Genomic DNA, 27,268 nt, shown 5'->3' with positions numbered 1-27,268 from the left:
CTTAGCTTGGCCAAGAAAGCTATTGAATATAATCTCTGATGAACGGGGGGGGGGGGGGGGGGGGGTCACACATTGTTTCATTAATCACTGTAGGTATAGGTACGTCAAATTCCAACACTAAATACTAGCCAACAGTCCTACAAAATACTCATGCCCATCCTTAACTTAAAGCACATGAGTAGACTCATTGTCTGCAGTGGTACTTAGAGACCCAAGGACATTTTATTTTTAGTTTTTCAGCTATTGCTGTGACACAAAAGCAGAAGGGGCAAGCAGAGTTATTTTTCAAAACAGTTGAAATAACAGGTGAGTTACAATGCAGTAAAGGTAAAATTATTGGAGAGTCATTGTATAATTCCAAAATAACAAATATGGAAAAAAAAGTAGTAGTTAATAACTTCCAACAAATTATTGAGCTTCTAAATACCCCAGAGTATTCTAAAACCACTGGTGAGCAAACAAACCACTCTACCAGATTTAGTAGGAAGTTCACTGTTTCCTGTTTCATATGGCTTATGGAGGAACCCATAAAATGAGTAGGCAAAACATTTTGTATTTTGCAATAATTAGGGACTCAATTAATACTTATCAACCATTTACTTAACCTGCAGAAATGATTCTATTGGTTCACATGTATTTAATCACTGACAGGCCCATGACAAGTGAATACTGTGCAAATACTGCATATGCAGATTAAACCAGGAGGTGCTGAACAATCAAGGATATATATATGTATACATGTATATATAGAGAGAGGTATTCATGCAGACACAAACACATATACAACACAGCACAAAGCATATGGGAAGATGTCATTAAGCTGAGAATATCCTGAAGTTGTTATATGAGACTCTAATATGAGACAGATTAAACAGAACAGCATGCATATTATACACGTGTGCCAGCAGCACCTGTGGCTGAGGTTGCTCAGGTTTTCCCATTATAAGGGTCTGATAAATAAGGTCTCATAAGGTCTGCCAAACTTTAACTATTCGGCCTGCAATCTCTCAGGAAGATTTTTTCCAGAATATGTCACCTTGGATTGTCCAGGCACACTGGAGAAGGAGGTTAGGGAAAAGCATGATTTTGTCAATGTTAAAGAACAACAATCTTTCCCTTGAAAAACTGCAGTTACTCCAAATATTTCATCATGCACTTGAAATTTGGGAAGGGGCACACCTTTGTACAGGGGCACACCTTTGTACAGGAAAGGTCTTTCTTTACTAAGCCATATAAGCCTTCAAAGTAGTGTTAATAAAGAGACAGCATTTCTTGGATAAATTGAAGGTTTATTAAATCCTGCCTAGCGCTAACGATACCTGCCCCCGAATTTATTGTTGCTTTTCTCCTCCAGTCTTGATGCCCCCTATGCTGGGCACAAACAGAACAGAAGAGCAGGCTGTGTGTTTCAGCACCTTTTCAGAGTAACCATCAGTTTTATACAACACGTGTATCACATATTTGCATTTATTATAGTATTAGCCATTAGACATGCTTAAGAGGTATTGATCATCCTAAGGCCTCCTGTCCTGTAAAATGTACTCATATGTAGCATTTTACTTGCTGTGAACAGACCAACTGAAGTTTTTTTTGACCTATGTGTGTTTCTGTAGATGTTCAAGAGTTGAGGACATTGTGGAATCAGACAGAAGCCTTGCCAAAAAAAGTGTCTGTGCTGGCAAAGCCGCTAAATGCTGTGGACAGATGTTCAGTAGTTACTCTCTGACTCTTCTGTGCAAGCCTACATGCACAGCATATATATTCACTCCATATTGCAGTTCAAACTGCCCATCCTGAGTCTGGACCTGAATGGACAATATATTTGCATATAAAATATTCCCCACACATAAACAGCTTGATAATTTCTTCCCATACCGCTGTTTCTAGAAACAGGGACCCCAGAACGCAATACTTGTCATACCTTTTTCTCTTGCAGCAACTGTTCCTGGAAAAGCTTCCAGCGTCTCTGGCGGTAGGCGTCCCATTTCTCCAGCTGAGGGACCAAATTCTCCTGCCATTCCTCTTTCAGAAGTTCACAGTCTCTTACAGAGAGGCCAGTCACAGTGGGAAGGGTCTGGAGGAACAGCTCCTTCACCAACTCCGCTAAAGCGTGGGAAGCTTTAGAGTGCAGCTCCTAACAGTGGGACAAGGAAGGACAGAGTGACACAGGTAAGAATGTGAAACCCCAGGCTCTTTGGAGCTGTTTGTCTGCATGTCCCTGTCTCAATTAACACACTTAGCCAGTGACCTCCAGAGCTACAAGCCAATGCTTGAGTTATAAAGACCAGATTTTGTAGATGGAGCCTGCAACAACTTAAATGTTTTGGTTTAAGGCACACAAGAGTTATTTATAATGTAGTAGTTGCATTGTAGTTGCATATTGCAGTATGAGACCTAGAATCTTAACTGTTGCCCACACATTACTGCAATACAAATCATTTCTTGTTTTACCAGCTATGGTGATGTGTTATAAAGGCCTCACTTGTTTTGAATGTTACTGTGGAAACAATCCTGCATAGCACAACACCTCATAGACGTATTTTAGAAGGTACTGACACAAAATGAATGAAGGCAAGAGATAAAGAGGACAGTACAGCATTTAGTTAGACAACATTGATGCTAGTCCATTGTTCAAATTCATCCTGATGTGGAGCAGGTGCAAGGCTAGGAAAACAAGTATTTTCTGGTGTTATTATTAAACTAGTCCCATATGAATGATTTTCAATTGCTGAGGCTGTTTCACTTGCAAGAAGTGTTTGAGTGATTTAGTCATATGGCATCCAAGCTACTAAGTCTTTTCAAAACACATAATTTCACTGTCAAATACACAGTGATGATATAAACTATGTTTGCAAACTTGCTAGAAACTTGAGATCATCCCTGAGGAGAATGACTGAGTGCAGACAGCTTTCCCTAGAGGAAGAGAGAAAACAGACACCTTGGAAAGGTCACACAGGCACTGCAACACTCCAGCAGTATGAAGAGCTATTTCCATGTGAGTTCCGCATGTTCTTACCAATCCAAAAAGCTTTATTGCCTGCCTGTTTTTGCTTTTACTGTAAATCGCCATTAGCCCTCTTGAAAACACTTCAATTTATTTCTTTTCCTTTAAAATATAGCTAATATTTTAAAAACTTTTTTCAGCATTCCTGTTGCAAAAACGAGTAAGTCAAGTCTTTCTAGCTGTTGTCTTCTCTTAAATATGGGTTTAATCACAATCTCCTAAGTGATGAAAAAACAGACTCCTTCTATAGAAACACAGACGTATTTATCTAAAAGTCAAAAACATTTGCCTGCAGCTCATGCACATGAAAAGTTCCAGCAGAGTTGTCCGTTGTTTGGAGACACGCTGGTACAACGTACTCGTAAGAGCCCATTCCAACTCCTGTATATGGTATCATAAAAAACACAATAAAACAACAAAGAAAAAAAGAAGTTAAATTTGCAAAGCCAAGGTCTCAGAAATAATGAGTGAGCAGAATTTAGGCTGCATATGAATTCTTGGCCCTGTGCATGACTCCATAATGATAAATTTGGGGACCTTGTAATATTTCCGTAGGACCTTTCTCCTAGTGGGTGTTTAGGATTATCAGTACTCATCGAATGGGTAGATATTTTTGTCTTTTTTCTGTATGTAGCCTCATGTCTCATTTATTGTAAAATATGCAAGATGTGCACTGAATACAAAATTATTATCTTCCTCCTGGGATCCCTCTAGGATGCTAATCATCGTATTAATGAGCTAACTAACAATAAAGAATTTACCTTAACAGCTCCCTGCAGTAACCCCATTTTATGGATAAAATCAAGGCACAACACTATCAAAGGTGTTCACTACACCTTCAAGATGAGGTGTCTTGATTTTTTTCCACTCTTTTGGCTGTTTAAAGCGCACAACATTTTCAGAACAGAGCTCACACTGATTTTCTTGAATCTCAGAGTGTTCTGAATTCTTGTAAATTGGGCTACAGGTTTCTGAATTTAGGCACTGGGCATAAGTATCAGAATTCTGGTAGCACTGGAACAGGGCACTGGAGAGACAATGTAAGGGACCATACTGCAACTAAACTAAAACGAGTTTTATGGGAAATTACAGTCCAAAGAATTTCTGGCATCTGCCCACAAGTGCATTCTACGCAGCAACTGACTATAGCTACTTCAGCTCTGCTAAACTTTCCCCAGATTAAATAGCTAGACTAGATATTGGGAAACACTGGGAAGCGTAATGAAACCTGCCACCCCATTCAGGAGCAGGTTATTGGCTGAGAGATGCCCCAGAGGGCACAGGAGTATTCTCAGACCTGACTGTACATATCAGAGCAAAGACAATTTACAATGTAGGTGTACTCTGTGCTGCAGAAAGGATCTCCCCCACTCCTTCTGGGGTTCATTTGAAATCTCTCTTCTGCTGCTATTTTTCTACCTTAAAACCCAAGTCTCCAAATTGAAGGCTTTAGCATAAGCTCAAAGATCCCATGTGTCTAATCTCAGTATCCCATACAACATTTAAACAACTATAATTGTATCTATCTCCTCTAAACCATCTTTTCTCTGAGCTTTTCTAGCCTTTCAAGGCAAGATAATTCTCCTGCCTTGGCAGCACAGAAAAGCCTGTGGCCATTTTTATCGCAGTATCAAAAGATCTCAGGCAGGGAGTTGAAGGGCCGATTCTTAAAGAAACAGAGTTCCCATTGTGGCAACTGTATCACTTTGTCAGACATCTTGCTGCAGACCTGACAGCATTTCTTGGGCGTGCTGACAGCACTGCATTATTATTTACTAGGAAATCTTCTATACAGAACATAAAGAAGGTATTTTGTTACTTGTTGGCATGCCATTTTGTTTAAAAACTGAGTTAATAGCATGGCTGCTTGCATTCCCTGCAGCTTCAAATTGTTTTGTGTACTTTGGCACTTCCAGTGTGGGTACATAGTTACCCAAGAAAAATGTGACTAGGTCCTTGTCCCACATAATTACATAACTACATAACCTCATGCATGTGATGGACATAGTGATCTTTAGATCTTTAATTAAAGATGATTAACTATTTGTTGGTGAAGTACTTCATGGCTCTCTGCTGAAAGTGGTGTGAAGGGACAAGAAAGTCAGATGAGTGGTATCAAGCAGTCCCCAAGCTTCTTTTTCTTTAGAAATGAAAATATTGGGTGCATAAATGGGCAAGCAGGACTAAGCAGTAAGTATTTTTCATTTCTTGTATGATGAAAACCAGCATGCAAGAAGCAGGAGGACCGTTCAGACAGTGATATTTAACTGGACTTTCACTCTAAATTCTGCTACAAATTCTGTTCCGCGTAAGGTACAGATCCTGTACTTATTTGTCTTAAGAGTAGTCCATGATCACAGTATAAACCGCCATCAGTGATGGCCGACAGAATAATAACTATCTTTTCGTCAGTGTTCAAGGAACAACTAGTCACTGGCCTCTTTAGTCTGAACACTTAATCCTGTGGACATTAGTTCAGATGCAGTCCTTGCAGCTCAGACCCTACCATGATAGTATGTTCTACCCAGAGAATGATACCACAGTTATCGTATGATGGTTACACTGTTTAACGCAGAGCATGTAGAAATGTAGTAGAATGGCCTTGCAGAATATGGTAAGGGTAAAGGTGAGACTAGATTTAGGAAAAAATGCAAATGTGATTGAATTCTAGAGGTGTGATTCAAGCTAGCAAAATAGTTTGAAATTATCTGTACTGTAAGGAAGTACTCAATATGAAACAGCAACAGATTCAGGCTGTGAATGGGGACAGTGCACTACATATTATAAAGTTTATTGTCTACAGGAAAAAAAAAAGAACCATTAAGAAATCCAACTGCTTCCAGTATCTACAGCCCTACAAAATAGTTCCTATAAACGTCCTGATAAGCCATCTTCTTGGTTTCAGAACTTTTACTAAATGCAATTTATTCAAATTGATTCTATTAATAGGATAGCTGATTGCAATGCTGGATGAACCTGTCTGCAGTATCTGACAGTCAATCTTAAAGCTTTTCAAAAAATCTCCAGAGAAACTCATCAAGCATAAAGAAATACCACAGGGTATGTGCAGAAATCAAATGGGCTCAGATTTAAAAGCTGAGTTCATCTGGATTTCAAATGAGGCAATAAATATATAATTTTGTCAAAAAAAACAGGGGAAATACACAGCTTATCAGATTTCACTATAAAACAAAAGAACATTAGTGCTTTTCCCCTCCCCACCTCAAATGATTAGAAGGTTCCTACATGTAGATGAGAATAAAATGAATAATGGAATTGTGAAGCAGGAAAACACATTTAGAAAGGTTGGTCGGTTGTACTATAAGCTAAATGCCAAGAGATTAATCTCCCAGGCTCTATTGTATCTGATTAAGGGCAGGAACTCAATACACAGATCATATATCCCATGGATACGCCAAGCTTCCCTGGACAACACTGGCCAATAGAAGATACTTTGCATTATCAGCTCAGGCTGAATTTGGAAAAGCTGGATGCATACGCTTTGCCTCTCTTCCATTTGAAGAATATTGAAATGTTAATTGCTAAAATGCATCCAGTACCTTACCAGTGAAACGCGATGCCCTGCTACTAGGCAGTTGATATTGAAGTCACCCTTTGTGTAAGCTAATCAGTAAAACAAAATATTTAATTTACATGCATTAAAAATGAGGGTTCACTGAAATTCCAGTTTTGCCTCCTCACTGGTCCTTGATTTATTCCGGAGGCAGTTTCGACTTTCTCGTTTGGACTCCCCACCCTTTTTTAGAAATGTCCCTTTGCAGATAAGGTTGTGGGTTGCACTAGATCTATAAACAAATTGTGAATCTATGTAGAGATTTCCCTATGCAATAAGGCAGGAAGCAAACTTCAGAATGAAGCCTATCCATATCAGGTATCTTGTATTTCACATCAACACATCCATACATCCATAGTGACTCTTTGTGAAAACATACAAATAGGCTGAATTTCTGCAGCTTACTGCCAACTCTTGATCGAGACCAGACATGTAGGTGATCAGTCACCTTGGGCATGCAGAAGGAGCCAGGTTGTTTGGTGATAAGACAGAAAAGGCCAAAGAAGGACACTGGACCTTCTGGCAAGGTGTGGCATGCAACTACAAAATCATAAGCTTTGTAGAAGCTTTAGCAGTGGCTAATGCAGGAAAAATTTAGATAAGATTGTAGCAGTATTACAGAAATGTGTGACAGAACTGTAACAGAACGTGCAAACCTAGTGGTAGAAAGACCTCAAAACTTTAATTGAAATGAACAGACAAAATTTGATCCATATTAAAAAACAGAATTAGACCGAGCTCGCCTGGTAAGAGGTCACAAACTTAATCTATTAGATCACAGTGTCTTTTAACCTTTTGGGGTTAAATTTTCAAAAGTGGCCTTTAGAATTGGGGGGGGGGCGGGTCTCTTGAGTGTGGTCTTTCATCTGAGACAGGCTGTGAGTGATTGATTTTGAAAACCAGCTAGCTCTGGATACCCACAGATGTAATCCAGTCTACACAAAACATCCCTAAGCATCTCATGCTAATGAAGTTACGTAAGCAAAGCAATGAAAGAATAAGTGTCTAAGAACCTGTACTTCGTATTTTGACAAATCTAATTTTTCCCTTTTTATTAACTGAGGAAAAAATCAAACACTTTCCCTCAACGTCACATTCATGTTCATCCATTCATAAAATGTTTATTGTCTTGCCTGTCGATAATACACATTAGTTAATACCTATTAATCTAAATTCCTGTGCATTTCTGTGTCCTGTCAAGTCAAATGTAATAATATTCTGCTGAAGTGCTATCAGCAGAGAGAAATTATAAATGACAGTAAACTGTGTGTTTTCATGTTTTTGATGTTAAGGTTGAGGAATAATAATTATCTTACCAGTGACTATGTAATTCTCAGCTGTTAACTGATTTCTTTTTGTGTAACCTGCATGTGCGTTTTCTTAATAATGAATTGTTAACCATTAACCTCTTTTCACACTTCTCCTTTCCCTGCTGAAATAAACAAGTAGTTCACAAAAAAAGGAGAAAGAAAAGATTAAAGGCTAGCTAGCATCCAATATACTAAACTTGAAACAAAATTGCAAGGAGTTAGTCCTTAATCTTTTTAAGAGATCAGAAGAAACCCAAGAGGACATAATTGGGGGAAGGGGTACTTTTACTGCCACGTAAAAACAAATTACAGCAAAAACACTGTAATTCAAAAACTACCAAAAGAAAGCAAAACCGTTATTGCAACACAATATCCCTTTTGTATGGGACAACTCTAAAGATTTATGTTTATGAAAATATGAGGCTGAGCTTTCAATTACCTCTTATACTACTCCTCCTTCAGTTATGAGTTAGTGTGAGAGTCAAAATCACTTGCACCCATTGCTCAACTTGCACTTCAAAAATAGCTTTAGTTGTGTCTAACAAAGGGAAAATTTAGATATGACTGCAGCAATATTGCAGAAAAGTTCTACAGAACTGTTACTGAAGGTACAAACATAGTGGTTGAAATAAAGACCTCAGAGCTTTGATTGAAATTAACAGACCCAATTTAATCAATGTCAAAAAACAGAATTAGACCGAGCTTGCCTGGTAACAGGTCAAAAATCTAGACAGACTGGACACAGACTATTCACCTATAATGCAGTATTTCAACCCACTAGTATGGTTGAAAAGTCTACACTATCCTCCAAATACAAACTCATACATTCACTTCAGGCATCAACAGATTACATTGATCTTGGTTAAGTCATTTTAATTGATTTATTTATGTATACACAAAACAAACCTATTCAAATATTATTTTCCCAGTCAGTCTCCAGATTTTTATACATTTATTCACCAATTTGGATAATTATTTGATGTACTACATCACTACAAGCTACAGTAGTGCTGGAGGGTTGTATAAATCTGTCTTGGTGAACTTACGAACTATTCATGAGATGCAAAAAATGGAAAAAAAAAGCAGTGGAATTTGAGAAAAGCTTAGAAGAGCACAGTGAAAACAAGATAAGAATGGTTTCCCGCAGATGAGTGGCAATCACAGTTAAGTGACATCTTTTCTTTCAGTCCCCAGGATATTCACTGGTCCCCTATTTTGTCACATGATGACCTTCTCCTGATACCATCCCGTGCACTGAGGTTATCTCTCTACTTTTGCATGTATTTGAGTCCATCAGGTTTGCTTCTCTGCTTGCTTATACTAAGACAAACCAAGATAAATCTGCTGAAATAAATCAAGCCATACTAGTGTACAACTGAAGGAGAAGAGGAGGTCCAAAACATTTTATTAAGTATAGCTGGACAGCCTATAGCTTAAAGGCCAAATCCTTTTCTAATTTATTAAAGGAAATCAAGGCTTTGGTGACCTTTTGCTGAGGCTTTGCTTTTAAACTGCAACCAACTAGCATTTTAGTGGCTGTGATAGTGTAAATACATTAAATGTGCAATGTATTATATACATACATATAATGCATATATACAATATACATTATATATAATGTATATAGATTATTACACACAATACAACCCCCCTCCCCCCATTGCATTGTCCTTGAAAGAGTTAATAAGAGGTCTAATCATTTCCCTCAGCTGTCCCAAAGGAAAAAAACTGCTCAGAAGCAGGTGCTATAAATGACTGTAAATCAGGTAGAATAAAGTGGTAATTACAGAGTTGATAAAGGTGTTTAGAAGTGGTGGTGAAAAGGTAGAGTGAAGAACAGATGGGGGGGGGGGGGGAAAGAAATGCAGAGGTGGATCTTGGAGAAGGTAGGTATGAGTTTTGCTACATCCTTATCTTTTGGTGGGGAAAAAGGTCTGATGGCCTTTGGAATGTAGGGATTAAGGACCATGAAGTTAGGGCTGTGGCTGGGCATTTGGGCTTCTGCAGTTGGTGGAGTGAATTTGACCAAGCTCAGTATTTTGAAAGCTTTGTGCCTTTGCTGGGCAGAGCAAAGAGCAGCTCTGCTTGTGGTTGCAGAGAGGTGTTACAGGCACAGACCTGCTGAGTGTTGAAGGAAGTGAACTTACCACAAGGGGCACAACAAAGCAGCAGTGTTAGGCTGTCTCCTTTGAGGATTTACTCAGGTACAGTACAAGCTTAGATACAGTACTTAAATGGGGGGTGCATGACTTAGAAAGTTAATATGGGAAGGAGACACCTGTGTGCTCTAAGGCAGCTGGTTTGAAAGAGTCTAGTAACTGCTCTTAGCTGTAGATATACTGTAGAAAGTGACTTAATTCTATATAATTGGATATTATGCAGTGCTCTAAAACATCTGGTGCTGCTACAGTGCACAAACCTATTGGATGTTACACCAAATGATCTTGTGTCTGAGCCAATACAGCTGCTCTGTAGGACGCTGGTGTTTACCTGATAATTTGCAGTATTGACAGAGCTCCTACTACTTCACAAAAAACATAAAAGTAACTTAAGGAAATAGAGGGCTTGGATATGTAAAAACATAATCAGGTTCTAATGCCATTAATCTGAATGGTGTGCTGTCATTCATTCGAATTCTGTGGGTTTCTAATTAAAGTCAAGATGGTAACTTGTAGATGGGCAGGAATTTGTCTGGGACCCTAAATACTAAAGGTGTGGGGCAAAATTAGATTGCTCAGTCCAGATGAAATATGTCATAGATTGCCTTTAATCTTGGGCCTGTAGACAGTATGAAAGTCTGTAACCACCTTCTACTTGGTAGACAGGGTATACGGAATATTGTTGCTTAAATCTTGGTTGTGGAGAAACTGTGACTTAGAAAACACTTCGTCTCCTCTTGGATTCGGGTCATTAGCTCCTAAAAAGATATCTCACTTTTATTTCCCTTAAATCCATGGCACATTTAACTTGTGGGAAGGAGGAAAGAAAAAAGAACATAATCACTTTGTGCAGTCTTGCCAAGCTAATTTTCATTTGCAACAGAATGAAAACTAGGCTTAACTCTAAATATTTCACTACTTCTACTTCCTCCCTCTCTCTGTTGATAAAAATATGTGCATCTTTTTGAAATTGTCTTGTGGTCTGTCTCTGGATGTCTTGTGGACCATAGGGTGGGGAATATTTATCTAAATATCTGAGGAGTATGCTAGAGTGACTATAAAGTTTCCTTCTATTTTTCAGTAATATTGTGAGGCTTCAATTTCCAGTGAAATGGTAAAAAGCAACTTAACAGAATTCTCTGGGTATTAACCAATAAAGGCTTTTTCTTGCCTTCTAACCTCTTTAGCAATGTATGCTTGCAATTAGGAAAACATAGAGATTAAATAGAACGTTTAACCAAATCTTTCAGTTATCCTCTTCCTTGCTCCTGGTAGAAGAGAAACAGCAGTGTCCAAATCTCACAAATGAGTGCAAAGCAAATGGCTGTATCAGTTAAGCTACAGACACTACAGACTCCCTCAGGGCTGCAGTATTTGCAGGTGTGCCTAGATCAGCTGCCTCTACAAACTAGTTGGGTCAGAGCTGACTGGGGCATAGCTCTGGCAGCACGGTACCAAACATCACATTGGGAGGGTTGCTGGTACCTGCTGGCTGCTCTAATGTTGGCTTGCTCAGGTCTACCGGAGCTGCAGTCGCACCTCTGCCTGCAGCATAGAGTATCTTCTCTCCTTCCCATGTGTATCTTGCTTTCACCACTGGCAGCAGCAGCTTCTCCCTAGCAGAACTTGGGGAAACCAAGTAAAGAGGTGCAGCCCCGCTGTCCAGGGAAAGGCTCCTGTTTCTCCACAGTGCTTTTTCCCTCCAAAAGCATGGTGCAGCAGAGTGAGAAGCAATGGCACTATGACTGAGATGCTATTCTTTCCCTTAATGGCAAATCTACTTTTGCTTCTGTGCTCCAAGTAATGGACAAAATTTATAACTACTTCACTTCTTCCCTCAGCTGTGGAAGTCAGAATAGCCCTACTTCTCTAAAGTGGAGCTATGTTGACTTGTACTCTCTCTTCTTTCTAGCTTGTGCTGCTTACAAGGTGTAAACAAAAGCAATTTGCTCTTCTAAAACAGTCTGTAGTATCTGTATTCAGGGCTAAAAGGAGAAAGTGCTGTTGTTCATTGTGTTAAATATCACAAAAAATGATTTATTGTAAAAACAGGTGGAAATTAAGATGTGGACCCTCATCCATTAGATGCCAGTTGGACTGCAGAATTTGTTGCAGTTTTTCATGTTTGCCAGTGTTTGTATGGGTCTAGGAATAAGGGAGCATTTGTAGTATGGAATATAATGGCTTAGAGCTGGGTAAATTGGCAGAGTTCAAGTCTGCAACTTTCCCAGCAACTTGGCAGATCTAGAAACACTTAATTCACTCACAGCAGTTTTTCTTTAATAGAAAAGAAAGCTTAGCTAAACACTCTGCTGAAAGAAATAGGATTTTTCAATCTGGTCTTAGTGTCAGCAAAGCAGAGTACACAATAAAAGGAAGCAATATAATTTCACAAATGAAGTGGAGCTGTGCAGGAGGAAACAACTGTTTGGTCTCCACAGACTTCCTGTGAAATGAGGAAAGGGGTAGAGAAGAACTCGGTAACTCCAGAGAATGGACTGTGTGCGCTAATATCAGCAAACATGTTGAGCTTTCTTAAATTTAATAGCTTTGTAAAAAAAATCTTCTCAGATTTACAAGCGTAGCCCTCTGAGCAAATTCCTCCTCTCTCTAAAGCAGTAGCTTTCTCAAACACTCAGTTGCCTGCAGTATTACATAAAACTACTGTAAAACTATTTCTTCGAAAGATGGTGATTCCAGTCTGTTTTTTCTCTTTCAGTTGAGCCTGAAAGAGCACAAAACTTCTTACAGAGCAGAATAAATGCACCATCAAGCTACTTGTGCTAATTAAGATTGTGTGGGTATCTTATCCTGAGGTGATGGGGACTGTAAGGTTCCATAACATCCAATCTGGCAGTAATTAATCATGACAAAGATCCTGTTGAGCTGAAAGTGATTAGTTCCAGCCTAATTAAAGGTCACTGCTGGCTACAGCTTTGTTCTTCATCAGATAGATCATTTATCTTACTTCTTCTGTATGCACACAGAAAATAGTTAATTGAAGATGATGCAAAAGCATGAAGCCTCCACATATTTTCCAAAGCAGTAAGATTAAGAAGTGTAAAAATATTACTTTAACAAAGATCTGAACTTATTTCAGGGAACTAACCAGTGTCAAAACAATTTCCCTGATAGGAGAAGAGCTGAGAACTATTTTTAGAGATGCAGTGAAGTTAACCAAGAATAGTATCATCCTACCATGGTGCAGAAGAGATAATTATGTTACATAAATGAAACTTTTTATCCTGTAGTAAGGCCAGATGTAGTATGCTGTCAACATTATTGCAGCCTCATCAGCCAGCTAGGCAGCATGTTTTGGCAGATCACATGGATGTTTTCTGACTACTGCAAAGTTCAGAAACACTGTGTGTCAGCAAGATAATGGAGAAGACAAGCTACATAGAAGACTGTCCTTTTGTCTCTGTCTATCGGTTTGCCAACCTAGCTTCCCAGAACTGCCACAATCTTTCCTAAAATAAGTCTCCTGCAATTTCACCTGGGATACCTTACTCTGTGTAGTGAGATTAGAGAATCTTCAGAATTCATTGTAGTTATTAAAACATATCATTGGAATTGGCACCTTGTAGAGATCAGTAACAGCCTCTGCGCTCTCACAATCAGCCTCCTCTTCCAGGTCCCACTGTATCTGCTGATGCTTCTCTAACAGTTCCTGGTAAGCCTAAGAGAAACACACAGGTCTATATAAACAGCTCAAAATATTGCTTTCATGATTTCTTGCGAACCTCTCCGACCCCCATTGTAACATCACAATAATAACCTAATTGCTAATCTAGAACTGTAACTTGGAAGGGCACGAAACTTGCCTTGATCACCTTAATCTGGGCATGTTTGGGCTATAAGCGAAGACTGAACTTCATGAAGAAAAGCCACCTCATTTTATAGACTAGTAAAGGGTCTTGTAAATGAATATTCCGTATTTTGAAGACAAATTGCCAGTGCCCTCTTGCATTGCATGGTTACTATAGCCTTCATTGCTAGGTGTGTGAATAGAACACTCCTAAAGAACATAAAAGTGCTCTTAAACTCTTCATGCACATGTTATTCTTCTAGAGGTGGAATTTGAAATTTGCTCTTGTCATGAAATCCTAGTTTACCATGGAATTTGACTTAATTTTTGTAACTTGTATGTCCACAGGGCTAGGGCTGAGCAAGGCTGGGTTACTGTAACTTTGGTGGTACTTGGCTTGTGTGCTTTAATGGATCATTCCTATATTCTCTGCTAGTTGTTTTTTTTTTTTTTTTTTAAATCCATTTCCAGCAGTGGAAACATAGATGAAGGAGACACCATGATACAGAGATTCTAACTTTTATTATCTAGGTCACTCTTTCACACAAAAATCAGAACTGCAGCAATCAAATCATCACCATCCAACCTGTGCTCAGAAGAAACCGATGTGAAGCAAGCTCATTGTGAAAGACATCTCCCTAATTGGCAGCCACTTAAAATTCAGCAGAAAGGTCAGTTACTGTGCAGACTGCTATCATGTTGGTAGCAGCCCTTTGAGGCAGTGGGGAGAAGTCGGAGTGTTAGACGGTAAAAGCTCTGGGCTAATGGTGAGGCTCCAGGCCAACTTCTCCGCTGCTGGGCCAGCCATGAAACCATGGGCCAGACTTAAAACTGCTCCTCTCTGCTGAAGGAATTATTTCTGCAAACAATAATTATTTGACTATTTAAGTTAAATCATGGGATGTGCATACATGTGTATTTTTCTTTCTCCAAAGAGCTTCTGGACTCAAGGCCCCATCTGTTCTAGGCCAAAAGGGTTTTTCCACTGTGGTTGTTGAAAGGCTTAAATCTCTGGCTTTTTTTACTTGCACATGAGCATTTCATAACATTAAGAATCATTTGTTCTGTACTGCACCATAAATTACAAACTGTCACATCTCTCAATTCCCCCTCAGCCTGTGATAGGCAGATTGTTATTCTACAGTTTAAGTATATTTGTTAGCTTTCTCAGCTCTATAGAATAGAGCATCCCCTGTACAAAGCTGTGTAACCTAAGCTCTGTAGGGGAGAGATCTTAACACAAAATTTCTAAGCTTCATTTAACAAAGCTGAGATGTGTCCAAGATTCTTAGGAATGATGTGCACAAAGAAAATACATTCACAAGTGCTCAATGGATACAAACATGGATGATAAAATTATCTGTCTCAAGAAAATATGAAAAGCCAAAGCAGTATGTACTATCTTAAAGTGCCTGGAATCTTTTCTGTTTGTTCATATATGGTAGTGTAAGGACTTCTGAAGTGAACTATACCAGACAGGTGTCGCAATAAATGTAGTAATTGCATTATCTAATTCATACAGTATAGTTAAAGAACTTGGTCTGCAGTACAAAATTGAAGTGTTGATATCAACAGACTTTGACAATTAGCTACAGTAGGAACCTAAGTCTTCTCATATAGCAATTTATCTAAGCTATTAGATTTCAACAAAAGTTTAATACTTTAAAGTGCTTATACCAGAAAGTATTTCTTTTCATGAAAATTGAGGATTGATTTTTCTTAATAGCTTGGGTCTGTGGTTCTCCACTGTTACAGAAGTTTTGTAGCTCTCAGCATTTACAACTCAGAACTTATTTTAGTATATGCATTTTGAACACTAACAATACAGTTCTACAGAAAATGTGGCAATGAAAACATTACATTGGTCACTGAATACCATATCAAATGATATACTGCAGACCTTCTCTAAGGTATCCTGCCAGCACTTAAAATGAGTTTTCTTCTGCTTATGTGATATTTAATGGTCTTCTGAGCCTCAGTAACCTCACTCATAAAAAGACAATTAGAGCAGCACAGTCTGCTCTTTTCTGTAACACAGGCCATAGATTTCCTACTTTAAACCAAATGTGCAGCACGTGAGTAAAGAATGTTTTCTGCAAAACATCCAATCTACAGTTAACAAATGTCCTTTGGCATTTGGTTCCAGCATCACAATTGCAACATGGGAGGAAAAGCCTCTACGCAAGCCTAGGTGATAGGATCTCTTTCTCTTTCCTCCCTGTGCTACTGCATATGATTCTTGGAGGACCCAAAATCCCAATTTTATATGATTGGGAGAAATGTGAAGCAAGTTTGGCCTTACAAACTAATAGAACAGTGAAAATAAGTCTTTATGTGCTCACCTTAACAAAATCATGAAAATCTTTGGTATGAAAAGTTTTACTGAGGAGACTCCCTTGCTCAGCTTTTTGTTTGTGTTTGAACTCTTCTCTCTTCTTTGCACGGTACTCCACCTGTTTCAGGATCAGATCTTTACTTTGCTGGACACATTCTGGAACATAAACAGCTAGTGATCAGATGCTGTAACTCCACCGGGAAAACGTAGCATCTGCTACTGTCACACAACATAAGCTCACAGAAATCTGTTAGTGAGGGAAATAGCCAAGTAATTACCATGCAGGATTTCAGAGCTGATTCTTACCCTGATGGCCCTTTTAGATAAGTTTCATGTTGTTACACAATGCTTAAATCTATCAGTTTCTGGATTGTTACCATCCTGCACCCTCCTTTCACTGGTGCTGCTCTTCATGCAAAGGTGGTGAGTTTGTGCAAGAAGCAGATTCCCACCCACTTTACCTCCCTTGCCCTTCCACCTTAGGGGAGGTCCAGAAGTGGCTCACTGTTTAATTGCAGATATGCCAATGCTACTGCAAGGACAGGGGTGGTTAACACATGGTGGGGAGAACAGGTCCAGAGCAGCCTTAGTTCAGATTAAACTGGCATGTAGCCATCCTGGGGTTTCTAAGTGACTCCTCCAAGAACCTGAAGAAAAAGGTTTCAAGGCCCCTCTGACTTTGTGCTACTATCACAAAATGTTTGGGGTTCAGGCTTTCCTTCCTTATTGATCTTTTTGCTCCAGGTGACTTATAAGTCTATGAGTCTGCTACCTAGACTGTGCTGCAGAGTGCAATCAGTCCTTACAATGTTCTGCCACTTTTTCATTTTGTATTGCCTTCACACCTAAGAACTCTATTTCTTCCCTGCCCCCAGTCAGATTACTACTTCACACTCCACAATTGCAGCTAAGGGAGAATGCAGATGAATAGTTGGCTGTTGTTCTGCAACCACATTGGGCTGCTTTAACTATAAGATTCTTTTGTGAAGAAATACAGTACAGTATTGTAGCACTATGCACATTACTCAATCTTCAGGTTAATTCATTGTACTTATCCATGGGCTGATGATTCACTGGCAAAACACTTGAAAATGCACTGGAAGTGTAAGAAAGTCTAATAAAAATGTCATCTAAATAAATGTAGTAACTGTTATTTTTATACACTACTTGATTCTTTACTACTTCTCTGTTTGTTTCCTAGGAGTACAGATTCTTTCTGGCTTTGTGTTCTGTGTGTGTGAATTATAGGTACAGTATAACTACTGCATTTAGGAGCTTCCACCCACAGTCCAATCTATATTGACTCTTTCATGTGAAAATACTGCACTCTGGCTGTGTGTGTGTTTGTTTTTTCTTTTAAAGAAAACTAGCATACATTGCATCTTACGTGTCTCCAAAAGCAGGAGTTTCCTGAGTGCTAATGTCCTCCTGCTCAGGCTTTACTCTTTATAACCGTAAGTGCCCACTTTGCATAAAGTCAAAGCTATGACAGAAGTATTTCTGCTTTGAACAAGAGAAATGACAGAAGAAAACACTGGCATAAGTTCACACTTAAAATTTAATGGTTGAACCAAAGCAAAGACTGGGCAAGGCATGCCAATTTTAAGAGCAAACATCCATGATGTACTCCATATCGTGGTATTTATGAATCCATGAATATCAGTAAAACTGTTGGTTCATATGACTAATTGATGCTCTTAAAAGAGAGCTAGCCTGCAGAATGGAAATTTCTGACCCTAAGATATGGCACTATTTCACTTCCAGGTTTAGTGATGAGAATGAGCAGCACTACAACAAAAACATACTGCAACAAGAATATATGTTCTGACTATTCAGTTCATGGAACTCTAACTCTGTCATTTTAGTAGAAGAGTGTGGTTTTTTGTTATTTATTTTAAGGGGAAGATGAAAAGACTTTGAGTTTTTAAAGTATCTTAGTCTGATATAGTAAAAGTGAATGCGTGAAGCTTGTAAGCCTTAAACCGATATATTACAAGAGTAACAGCACCACTGTGTCTTGTGTATCTTTTCCTGGCTCCACGTACGAGCAGGAGATCATAGTACAATCATTTGCACATATACAGCTGCTGCTGTCGTGAAGAGCAGCTAGCATCAGCAGTGACAGCAAGTATGTAAACATGAAATGGAGAAATCTCACAAATAGCTGCAGTAAATGTGATTCTTGCTCAGTCTTTGAATTAAAGAAATAAGATAAAGATTATGTGAAATGCAGAGTAAGTTCCTAGCCTGGAACAAGACCTGGAAGGGTTGGAGCCCAAGTTTCTGTTCTAAGCATCTAGCCTTCATAGTAACAGTGTTCTGGGCTGGTTCATCAATACCCTTTTAAAACAGCAGGCTATATGGCCAAAATCATAATTTTTGCATGACTTAATACAAATGTGAGAATGCATACCCCTGTGAGTTACATTATAAGCTCTTGTCTAAAGTACTCACCATTACTGAAATGTGCTAGTTGTTCCCAGAAGGCCTTGTGCAGGTCTGTTAAAAGCTCTTCCTTTTGTCGGACTGAGAGATTATTCTTTACTGTTAAATGGTCCAGAATATTTGATACAGTATTTAATCTACATTTGCACTCTTCTGGTATATATGACTTCAGTGAATCAACCACTTTTACCATAAGCTCCCAGTTAAATAACCTTTCCTGAATGTCCTGAAAACAAACAAGAAAATTGCACACAGAAACTAAGTATAGGTCTCAGGTTATGCTTGTCCTTTCATTGGCTTATTCAGTCTCAAAACAATTTTGAAAGGAAGCTTCTCAAGACAGTGTGAATAACAACCTTCATACATGTAAATACTTTTCAAACTCTGGACCTGTATGGCATGGCAGCGGGCTCAATTGTGTGTTCATTAGCGTCAGGAAAAGAGTTAATCTAAAGCTATCAGTATTTTTTGTTATTTTTAGCAGTCAGGAAGACAATAATGGAGGAAAAACATAAATACTCAAGGGGGGAAAATGGGCAAAGGGGACCACGTGGAGAACCTGCAACTCTTCAAGACCCTATATACTGCACCAGCGTATGCCCTCATTTTGAAACTAGCACAGATGTCTGATTTAGATACTGCAGGGATTCCTCCAAATAATGCTGGAGTTCAGTGACTGTATTTAAAATGGGTACAATTGCACATGGCCTAGCAGCTTCCATTGTGCTATTAGAGGAGGATCCGAGGACCGCAGTAAGGAGCGAGATCTCCTTGCTTAAACTGGAACTGCCTTAAACAAAGATGCTAGCCTGTAAACAGAGTAACAGCTACCCTGGTTAACAGTGACCCCCAGATGGTGACTTTTGCAATGAGATGCAAGTATCACAGTAGTGACTTCAGGTAGGAAAATCACTGCATCTGGTGCCCAAACACATCATTTGAAAACCACCCATCTGAGAGAGTTCCTATAAGGTAGCCCAGTGTGGGTCAGGTGTGATCAGCTGCAAAGACTATCTTCATATGTGGCCATCTTGGTTTACTTTGCTGTTCTACTGCAAAACTAATAAGCTAATAGTTACCATATCATTTATTAGTATGCAAAAATAGTTAGCTATTCACTTATTCTCCAAGTCACTAACAAATGCAGTGGGCCAGATTGTTTGTACTGTTAATCTATAAATTCCAAGCAACTCCTTCAGTATCCAAAAAGTAAATAAAGATCTGGCCCAAGGATCTGTTAGATATATTGCAATGAAAAGCAGAGAGCCGATGCATTTATAAACATTTTTGTCCTCTAAAGAGTATGTTCCTAAGAGATGCTGTGAGGTTTTTAATTCCAGTTAACACAGGAGACACAGAATCACCCTCAGTTGAAAAACTCAATTTAAACTATGATTGCCCAGGCAAAGTGAAAAAAAACACACCAAGAGAAAAAGAAATGTCCTAATGCCCATGGAAATGGTTCCCTTCATCATTAGGTCTAGCACTCTTGCTGTTGGCTCACTGACTACATTAATAGTGTGCACATCACTTTTTCCCAACATGACTGCCTAAACTCTATTTTAAGAATTAGAATTCAAGTGAAGAGTTTACCCTCTTATGAGCTTTTATAGACTGCAAGGGAAGCTCTTTGCAACAAAGCTGAAAGAATAGTCAAAACACTCTGTCATTCATGATACAGGACTGACAGACACTGGATTTGTGTCATGCTTTGTGTTTAGATTGACTAAATACCTCTCAACTTTTATTCTTTTTGTACTTTACCATTGCATGCAAATCCTGTGATTCACTTAATAACCCTTCTACTGCAATCATCCTCTCAGTCAGATCCGCAGTTATCTTTGTTGCTTTGGCACTTGAGCATTTTGACTGGTCCAAAAGAAATTGCTGGGCTTTGTCAGCTTGCTTCCAGAAAGCTTCCATCTGTGGAACAAGAATCAAACCATAAACCATTTTCCCTCATTAATCATCTAATATTTCATTATGCTACAAAATACAAGTCACTGAGATTACAGCTTTCAATATTAGTTATAGAGAATATTTTGCAAAACTATGTCCAGAGACTATTTACTATATAATAGCATGTGTTGATATGACATAACCAGTAAGTGGTAAGTTTGGCCAATCTTGACCTTTTTTATGAGAGTCATTCAGTATAATTTTTCTAAGAGTTTGCTGTTAGCTCACCACATTGCATCCACTAAAGCCTAGTATGTTGTTAGTAATAATAGGAAAAGTAAAAAGGATAATAAACTGTAACCTTTTTTCTGGGATATTTCTTCATCTGTAGGAGTAGGCATTTTGGACAAACAAGATTTTTAGTAAAAAATGAAAACAATCTTCACTGTTTTTCACTATCTAAGTCTTTTATAGCTACATGCTACATAACCACTTAATCAACAATCCAGAAATTAAGTACTTCATGCAGTTTCAGAAGTTGTATGTGCCCATTTGAATATATTATCATATGGGTAATCTCTAGTTTGAGGCTCTGATCCCACAAATGTGACTGTGCATAACTCTACCTGTGGGTATTCTGTTGGTTTCAATAGGATTACTAGTATGCATAAAGCTAAGAAAATGTATTCATCGCCAAGATTTGCATCAAGAATCTGAGTTTTTTATTTTTATGGTAAAGAATACCTTTATATTACTGACGGAAGAGGTGAATAGTTCAAGGTCCTGATCTTTGTATAGGGTCTATAAGAATCTGTATATAGTACAGTCATTTTAAATATGGGTGAAAAGCATCTGCTGGTAAAACAGTGACAGATCCGCTAAAGGATGACTGCTGATGGTGAATAACTGCCTTGTGTTGCTCAGTGAAGCTGACATGCAGGTTTTTTTATGACTAACGCTGCAAGACCCTAAACAATTTTTCATTGAATAAAGTTAAATTGCAAAAGAAACTTTACATGGGTCTGCTACCATTACCAGATGTTCCGCTGTAAAATGAAAGGCACAGAGATTCAAAAGAAAGCCAAGAAAATTCCCAGTGAAGCACTTAACCATCAGACATTAAAAAAATATTAAGTCCTCTAAGGAAAATGCCCAAGGCTGAGATAATGGGTTGTTCAGTTCAAGACTGAAGTGCCATGGGTCATTCAGTGCAGAGAGCCTACAGAGCCATCAGCCTGACTAGTCTCTCATTTTCCTCAGCAGTCAGTTTGCTCAAATCTCAAAAAAAAGGACTGAAAATTGAGATTATCTTTCAGATTATCCAGTTTACTAGAAAATAATATGCAGGATACTTTCAATCTCCAGTCTTCTAGCCTATAAACTAATTTGGACACAGTGAAGCTACTGAAGGGAAAAACTATTTTGAGGATCAAGTGTCAACAACCAAATGATATTTTTTTCACACCAAAAACTAACTAAATATAGTGTAATGTGCAAAGCTGCTACAGCAAAGTTTTTGCTAAAGCAAATGTGCAAATCATACTGAAAGATCATATTGTAATTATTTCATTAGTAACTATTTCAGCTGAAAAAGTTTTACATTCTCTTATTATTCTCTTACTCAGTTATGGAGTATTGGAAGCTAGGCATTATCTGAATTCAGATGTGGGGAAGAAAGCAAGGTGCTATGACAAAGTTCCTAGAAGTCAGACTATAAAAGTCAGGCTTGACCTACACCTTACCACCTGACAAGCAATACACATTTGTCATCTCTAGACCTAGCATGATGAAACTGTTTGTATGAAAAATGTTGGCTCCCAAAGGGAGTTGGAAATACTTTGCTGGAGCAAAGAAAAACTGTTCAGGACCCATGCACATCTAAAATATTAACTGTGGACTAGTCAACACAACAGTAAAAAACAAAAGAAAACATACCTCATCAAGCGAACAACATTAAAATGAAATTTTAGAACAGAAAAATTAAAAAGTTACATTATCTATTATGTGCTCAGAATATTCTCTTTCTTTTCTTTCTAAGTCTTCTAGGGTCTGGTACTCTGAATTATGGGCTCCTGACATCTCAGTATTCTGGAGTCTAAAGTCAAGTTGTTTCTGTAATTCTTCAAAATCCTGGAAAAAAGCAATTTGTTAAACAGAAAAACATACATAATCATCACTCTTTGTAAAGAGAGTATGTTCTAATAGTAGATACAAATGTGCTGCCATAGAGTCGGTAAATTCATTTCTAAATTCTGGAATGAGTTTGTATGTCAAGTCTGGCTCATGGTTAAGGAAACTGAACAACAGTGTTCAGAAAATATTGTCTCTGGGTAATGCATTTCCTGCAGCAAGGAAAGAAAACACAACACTATATGTATAGGGTACTTCTGAATTACACTTACTATAAATAGGTATATCTGCACTTCAGTTTAACCAGTATGTGAGTACAATAAACTACCATCTCCACTGAATTCAAGTTTTAGTAAATACTGACCCATGGGCTTTTGTACTGCTAGTCCTTCGAATCTGAATAAATTATTTTAACACGTGTCCCCTCTTTAAATGGCAGCTATGAGTGCACATGCTGTGTTTAAAAGTACAGCTAACTACCCAGATATGATTATCAGATCGTGTTTCCTGCAGAATGCTAATATGCATAGATAAATACACCTGTAATGCTTGTAAGGGACAAATCATAAGCTAAATGATTATGTGGGTTTTTATGGCTTTTCAGTCCTTTAAGCCAGGATAATGTTTTCTCAAAGCTAATAATATCAATAAATACTACTCCTCAGCCCTCACTTAGTAGTTTGGTACTGAAATGGAAGATTCTTCAGTCGCTTAAACATGCCTTCTGTAACAGGCATTTATGTTTAATATCACACAATTCTGTTTGCCAATGAATTAACTTAATACCTTATGCCTTAAGGAAACATAACCAGATTTTGACAAGCTTCACAATTTCATCAAAATCCCATGAATTCTTCTTAGAATGCAAAATTAAGAGGAAAATGCTGTCCACAATAAATCTCATAATCCTCAGTCTTGCCAATGCAAGATTACGTGCAATATTTTGCAATGCTAATGTTTGCTTATTGCTAACTTCTTTTAGATGATATTCATAACCAGTCTTTTCCATTATGTGATATCCCAACCTTAAGAGCATCATGTTTCCGAGGCCTTTTTCTACAGAACATAGGATATCAAAATGCTGGATTACCAAATCTGAGATTAAACACAGTAACAATTGGACTATTTTGGCACCGACTGCATCTAATAAAGAGGATTTAGTCTTTGCCTTGCAGTGGCCTCAGCTGCATGAAGAGACCCATGCTGGCAAGTTTTATTGAGCGTTAGGCTATATTGGGAAAGATGCCTAACCTACATTACTTCTGTGTTGATAGTTGAAGGTCATTAAAAAAAGTCTGTCAGAAAGAGGGATACACACACCAAGTCTTACTTTTCACTAAGTAAATACTATTAACTTAAACACTAAACCTAAAGATTCATGGCAGTGAAGTGGTCCTAGGGCAAAATCCAATCTGATGTAAGCTATTAAGTAAAATTAGAGAGATTCCCAACATTAATTCACACTGTGCGAATGCACAGATGAGATACATCCCAATCACTACAGCTGAAAAGCTGACAGGCTTTAATTTAATGTCCAAGTGTGAAATTCTATCTGAATATAAAGGAAAAAAAAAATCTTTACTGTGAGAACAATTAAATATTGGAATAGGTTGCCCAGAGAAATGGTGGACTCCCCCTCACTGGAAATATTCAAGACTTGGCTTGACAGGGCACTGCATATCCTTATCTAAGGGCCTGCTCTCAACAGAAGGATGGACCAGATGATCTCCAGGGTGCCTTGCAGCTCAGACTTTTTTACAATTCTAATTTGGAAATCTTCTAGTAATCTTAAAAATAATATTGTGACTCCACCTGAAATGCATACTGACTGAAAATGTTTATCTTCTAGTTCAGAAGTGGAAAACGGATTCTGATAAAAGTATATGGAAGAAAAAAGGGCAAAGAAAAATAAGCATATTTTCCCTTGATAAAAGCCTTGGGTTTCCTTTTGGCACTGTACTTCCTGCTATGTTGTTATTAATCATGACACATGGGCCTGGACAAAGACCTGATAATGAGAAGTCATTAGTTGTGAGTGAATAAGGTCCGGAACATTCTGTTTTCTTGAGTGGATTCAACTACAAAATACTTTTGTTCTTCACAGATTAGAAACAGCGCTGTCTTGATCACCTCAGACAACAACAGGGAGGAAATGTGGATACTAGAGAGAATCCACTAACGAGTGAGTACCCTTGCATTAATTCTGAAATAAACTACAAATGACATTGCTCTATAAAAGACCGGGTGAGACAGCCTGCTGAGTCAGCTTGCATCAATTGGTACAGATTTGTACAAACAGATAATTCTTATTTTCTGTTGTCTGAAATACTAACCAAAAAAGCCCAGTCACTTACATTTTCCTGAATTAAAAGGATCTTCTTGAACAAATCATCAGTAATCTTCTTTTTATGATAAAGGTCTGTGAGGTATATTTTGAGAACCTGAATAAAAATCTATTCAGGAGAAAAGAAACAAAACCCAGGGTAAGTGCCTATTGAACATCATACGGACATCTTTGTGATAATTTTTGTTGCTTTAAGTCAATCAGTGAAAATACAGTGAATCATAAGTAAAAAGGACAGAAACATCATTAGCAATTCTGCAGTACTTCTGTTTGGAAAAATCCTTTGGCTTTTTCTTCAGTCAGAGTACTGGAAGATCGTGTTATGTTCTAACAAGGACAATGACATAATCTCATATATATCTAACAAAGCTGACAAATTTGAAACTATGCTTTGCTGGAAAATACACAGATTACTTAAAACCTAGTGTTTCTAAAGTTTAACGAACATTTAAGCTGAAAGTTGTTAACAAATTGTTTACTATGATTTCAACTGTAGCCTGCCAACTAAAGCAGTATCAAACTTTTTTATATATAATCTGCAATAAAAAGGCATCCCTCTCACTTTCTTGCTGCTGCCTTCTCTCACAAAAAGTACACTATTTTCCAATTAATATTTTTCAATTGCAATACCAGTGTCTTCAAAATGATATTTTTGAACCCTGGGTTAATTTTTGATTAGCCTCTTCCCCCTTGCCTGATTCCCTTGCCTCTTTTAGAGTGACAGTGTAAAGACAAGTCACTTCATTAATAACTGTTGTCATCTTCTCCAACTTGAACATAAAGATGTGTCAAACATAACAGCAACCTGTCTGTTACTTGTGTACACAAAAACAGATGATGAAGTGGCCTGTTTTTAAACATATTTTATGTAAAAGCATAAATAGAAACATATTTATGTAAAAGAATGTTCTCCAAGCCAACATTTGAGCTGAGCAAAATCTGGAAAATATATTACCATTAAATATGTTATCACGTGTCAGTCAAAAAAGAACTCAGTAGAGGAGAAATACGATAAACTCATCATGTTTTGGATCTCCCTTGACAATGTTGTGGATAGGAGTTTGGCAGTTCTTGAACACACAACACCAAGATCCCACAGACTACAGAAGAACAAAGCATCAGAATTCAGGAAGCACTGAAGGAAGGGAATAGACCTGACTCTAAAAAAGATTGACTCTCAAGCCTGAGAAAGCAGAGTGGAAAAAGGAGAAACTATTTTCTAGGCTGAAAGTTTTTTTTTTCCCCCTTGATTGCTGCTAGTAAAAATACAAATCCAGCTACTGAAAGCTTCAGCTAATAGTCAGTCACCTGCCTTTTGTGGTGATTTCTGGTGGCCCACAAAGTGTGTTAAATGCTCATTTTCTTAGCGTTTCTGTGAATACATCGCCACGCCGTGACTTTACCTTCACCTATAAGTTGATGATTAACTTTGAGATCAAGTTTGATCTTCTCTAGTGAAGCTAAACTACTTTCCGGTATCTGATCTCCAGTTCTTCTCTTCATCTATTTAGGACTACATAAGCCGAGGGGACAAAAACAATCAGATCAGAAGTGGCTTTCCAGGTTTGTTTTCATGCTTTCTCTTCTGGGTTGTGCAGAAATTTGTTCAGAAAACCCCACCCCTTGAAATATTCTCAGTGCATTCAACAAATTATATCAGAAATGACCAGTATGTTTAAAGAAAAGTCTGGAAAGAAGAAGAGGAGAAAGCTATATACTTTATATTCAGATCTCGATTACCTAAGCTAAAACTCATTAATGACAATGTTTCTTTACTCCATCATACCTACTTACCATAAACAGTTCCTCTAACCCAGTATTCTGCTGCTTTAATTGCATAAATCCATTTTTGTTTTTTCCTTTCCTGACATGTTTGCATGCTGTGAACTGATGTAGGTAGCTATCTGTGCTTTATGGGAGTGCCTTAATTCCTCTGTCCTGCAAAATCAGGGCTATTGTATTTATCACAATGGTACTGATTCAGCTGAATTGACTTTTCAGTTTTTTCAAAGAGCACACTGTCCTTGGAGTTGCATTGCACAAGCATTGTCATTAAAACAAACTAATCTATTAAATATTTATCTTTGTTTTAATGAACAGAGTGCTATAGGTTATCCTGTGGAGTAAAGTTTAAAATCAAACATTATCCAGTCTGACCTCCTGTATTTCACAGGCCATTATATTTCACAGGGTTACTCCTCTATGAACCTCAGATACACAGAACAGACAGAAAAATTAAAGAGAATACTGGAGAAATACA

At 38.0% G+C, this 27,268-nt stretch overlaps 1 protein-coding gene and 1 long non-coding RNA gene across 3 annotated transcripts in view; one reads left to right on the top strand and one right to left on the bottom strand.

The window, feature by feature from the left end:
• Window positions 1–27,268, bottom strand: part of EVC (EvC ciliary complex subunit 1) — a 57,094-nt gene that overhangs the window by 21,754 nt on the left and 8,072 nt on the right. For both annotated transcript variants that reach the window (XM_026121959.2, XM_026121958.2), the window contains exons 6-12: window positions 25,019–25,117; window positions 22,527–22,664; window positions 20,400–20,558; window positions 18,645–18,861; window positions 16,198–16,346; window positions 13,628–13,726; window positions 1,922–2,134 (exon numbers count right to left, since the gene is read on the bottom strand). In XM_026121959.2, coding sequence (XP_025977744.2) covers window positions 1,922–2,134; window positions 13,628–13,726; window positions 16,198–16,346; window positions 18,645–18,861; window positions 20,400–20,558; window positions 22,527–22,664; window positions 25,019–25,117 — 1,074 coding nt within the window. The remainder of the gene's footprint in view (window positions 1–1,921; window positions 2,135–13,627; window positions 13,727–16,197; window positions 16,347–18,644; window positions 18,862–20,399; window positions 20,559–22,526; window positions 22,665–25,018; window positions 25,118–27,268) is intronic.
• LOC135328311 (uncharacterized) lies at window positions 2,106–26,564 on the top strand. Its single transcript, XR_010389135.1, has 4 exons — window positions 2,106–2,169; window positions 2,865–2,995; window positions 24,769–24,846; window positions 26,520–26,564. It is a non-coding gene; the product is annotated as an uncharacterized LOC135328311 (long non-coding RNA).

This window comes from Dromaius novaehollandiae, chromosome 4 (genome assembly GCF_036370855.1).
Source record: "Dromaius novaehollandiae isolate bDroNov1 chromosome 4, bDroNov1.hap1, whole genome shotgun sequence".
Taxonomy (NCBI): Eukaryota; Metazoa; Chordata; class Aves; order Casuariiformes; family Dromaiidae; genus Dromaius; species Dromaius novaehollandiae.
Note: the sequence above shows the minus strand (reverse complement) of the source record. Positions and strands in the feature narration are given on the sequence as shown.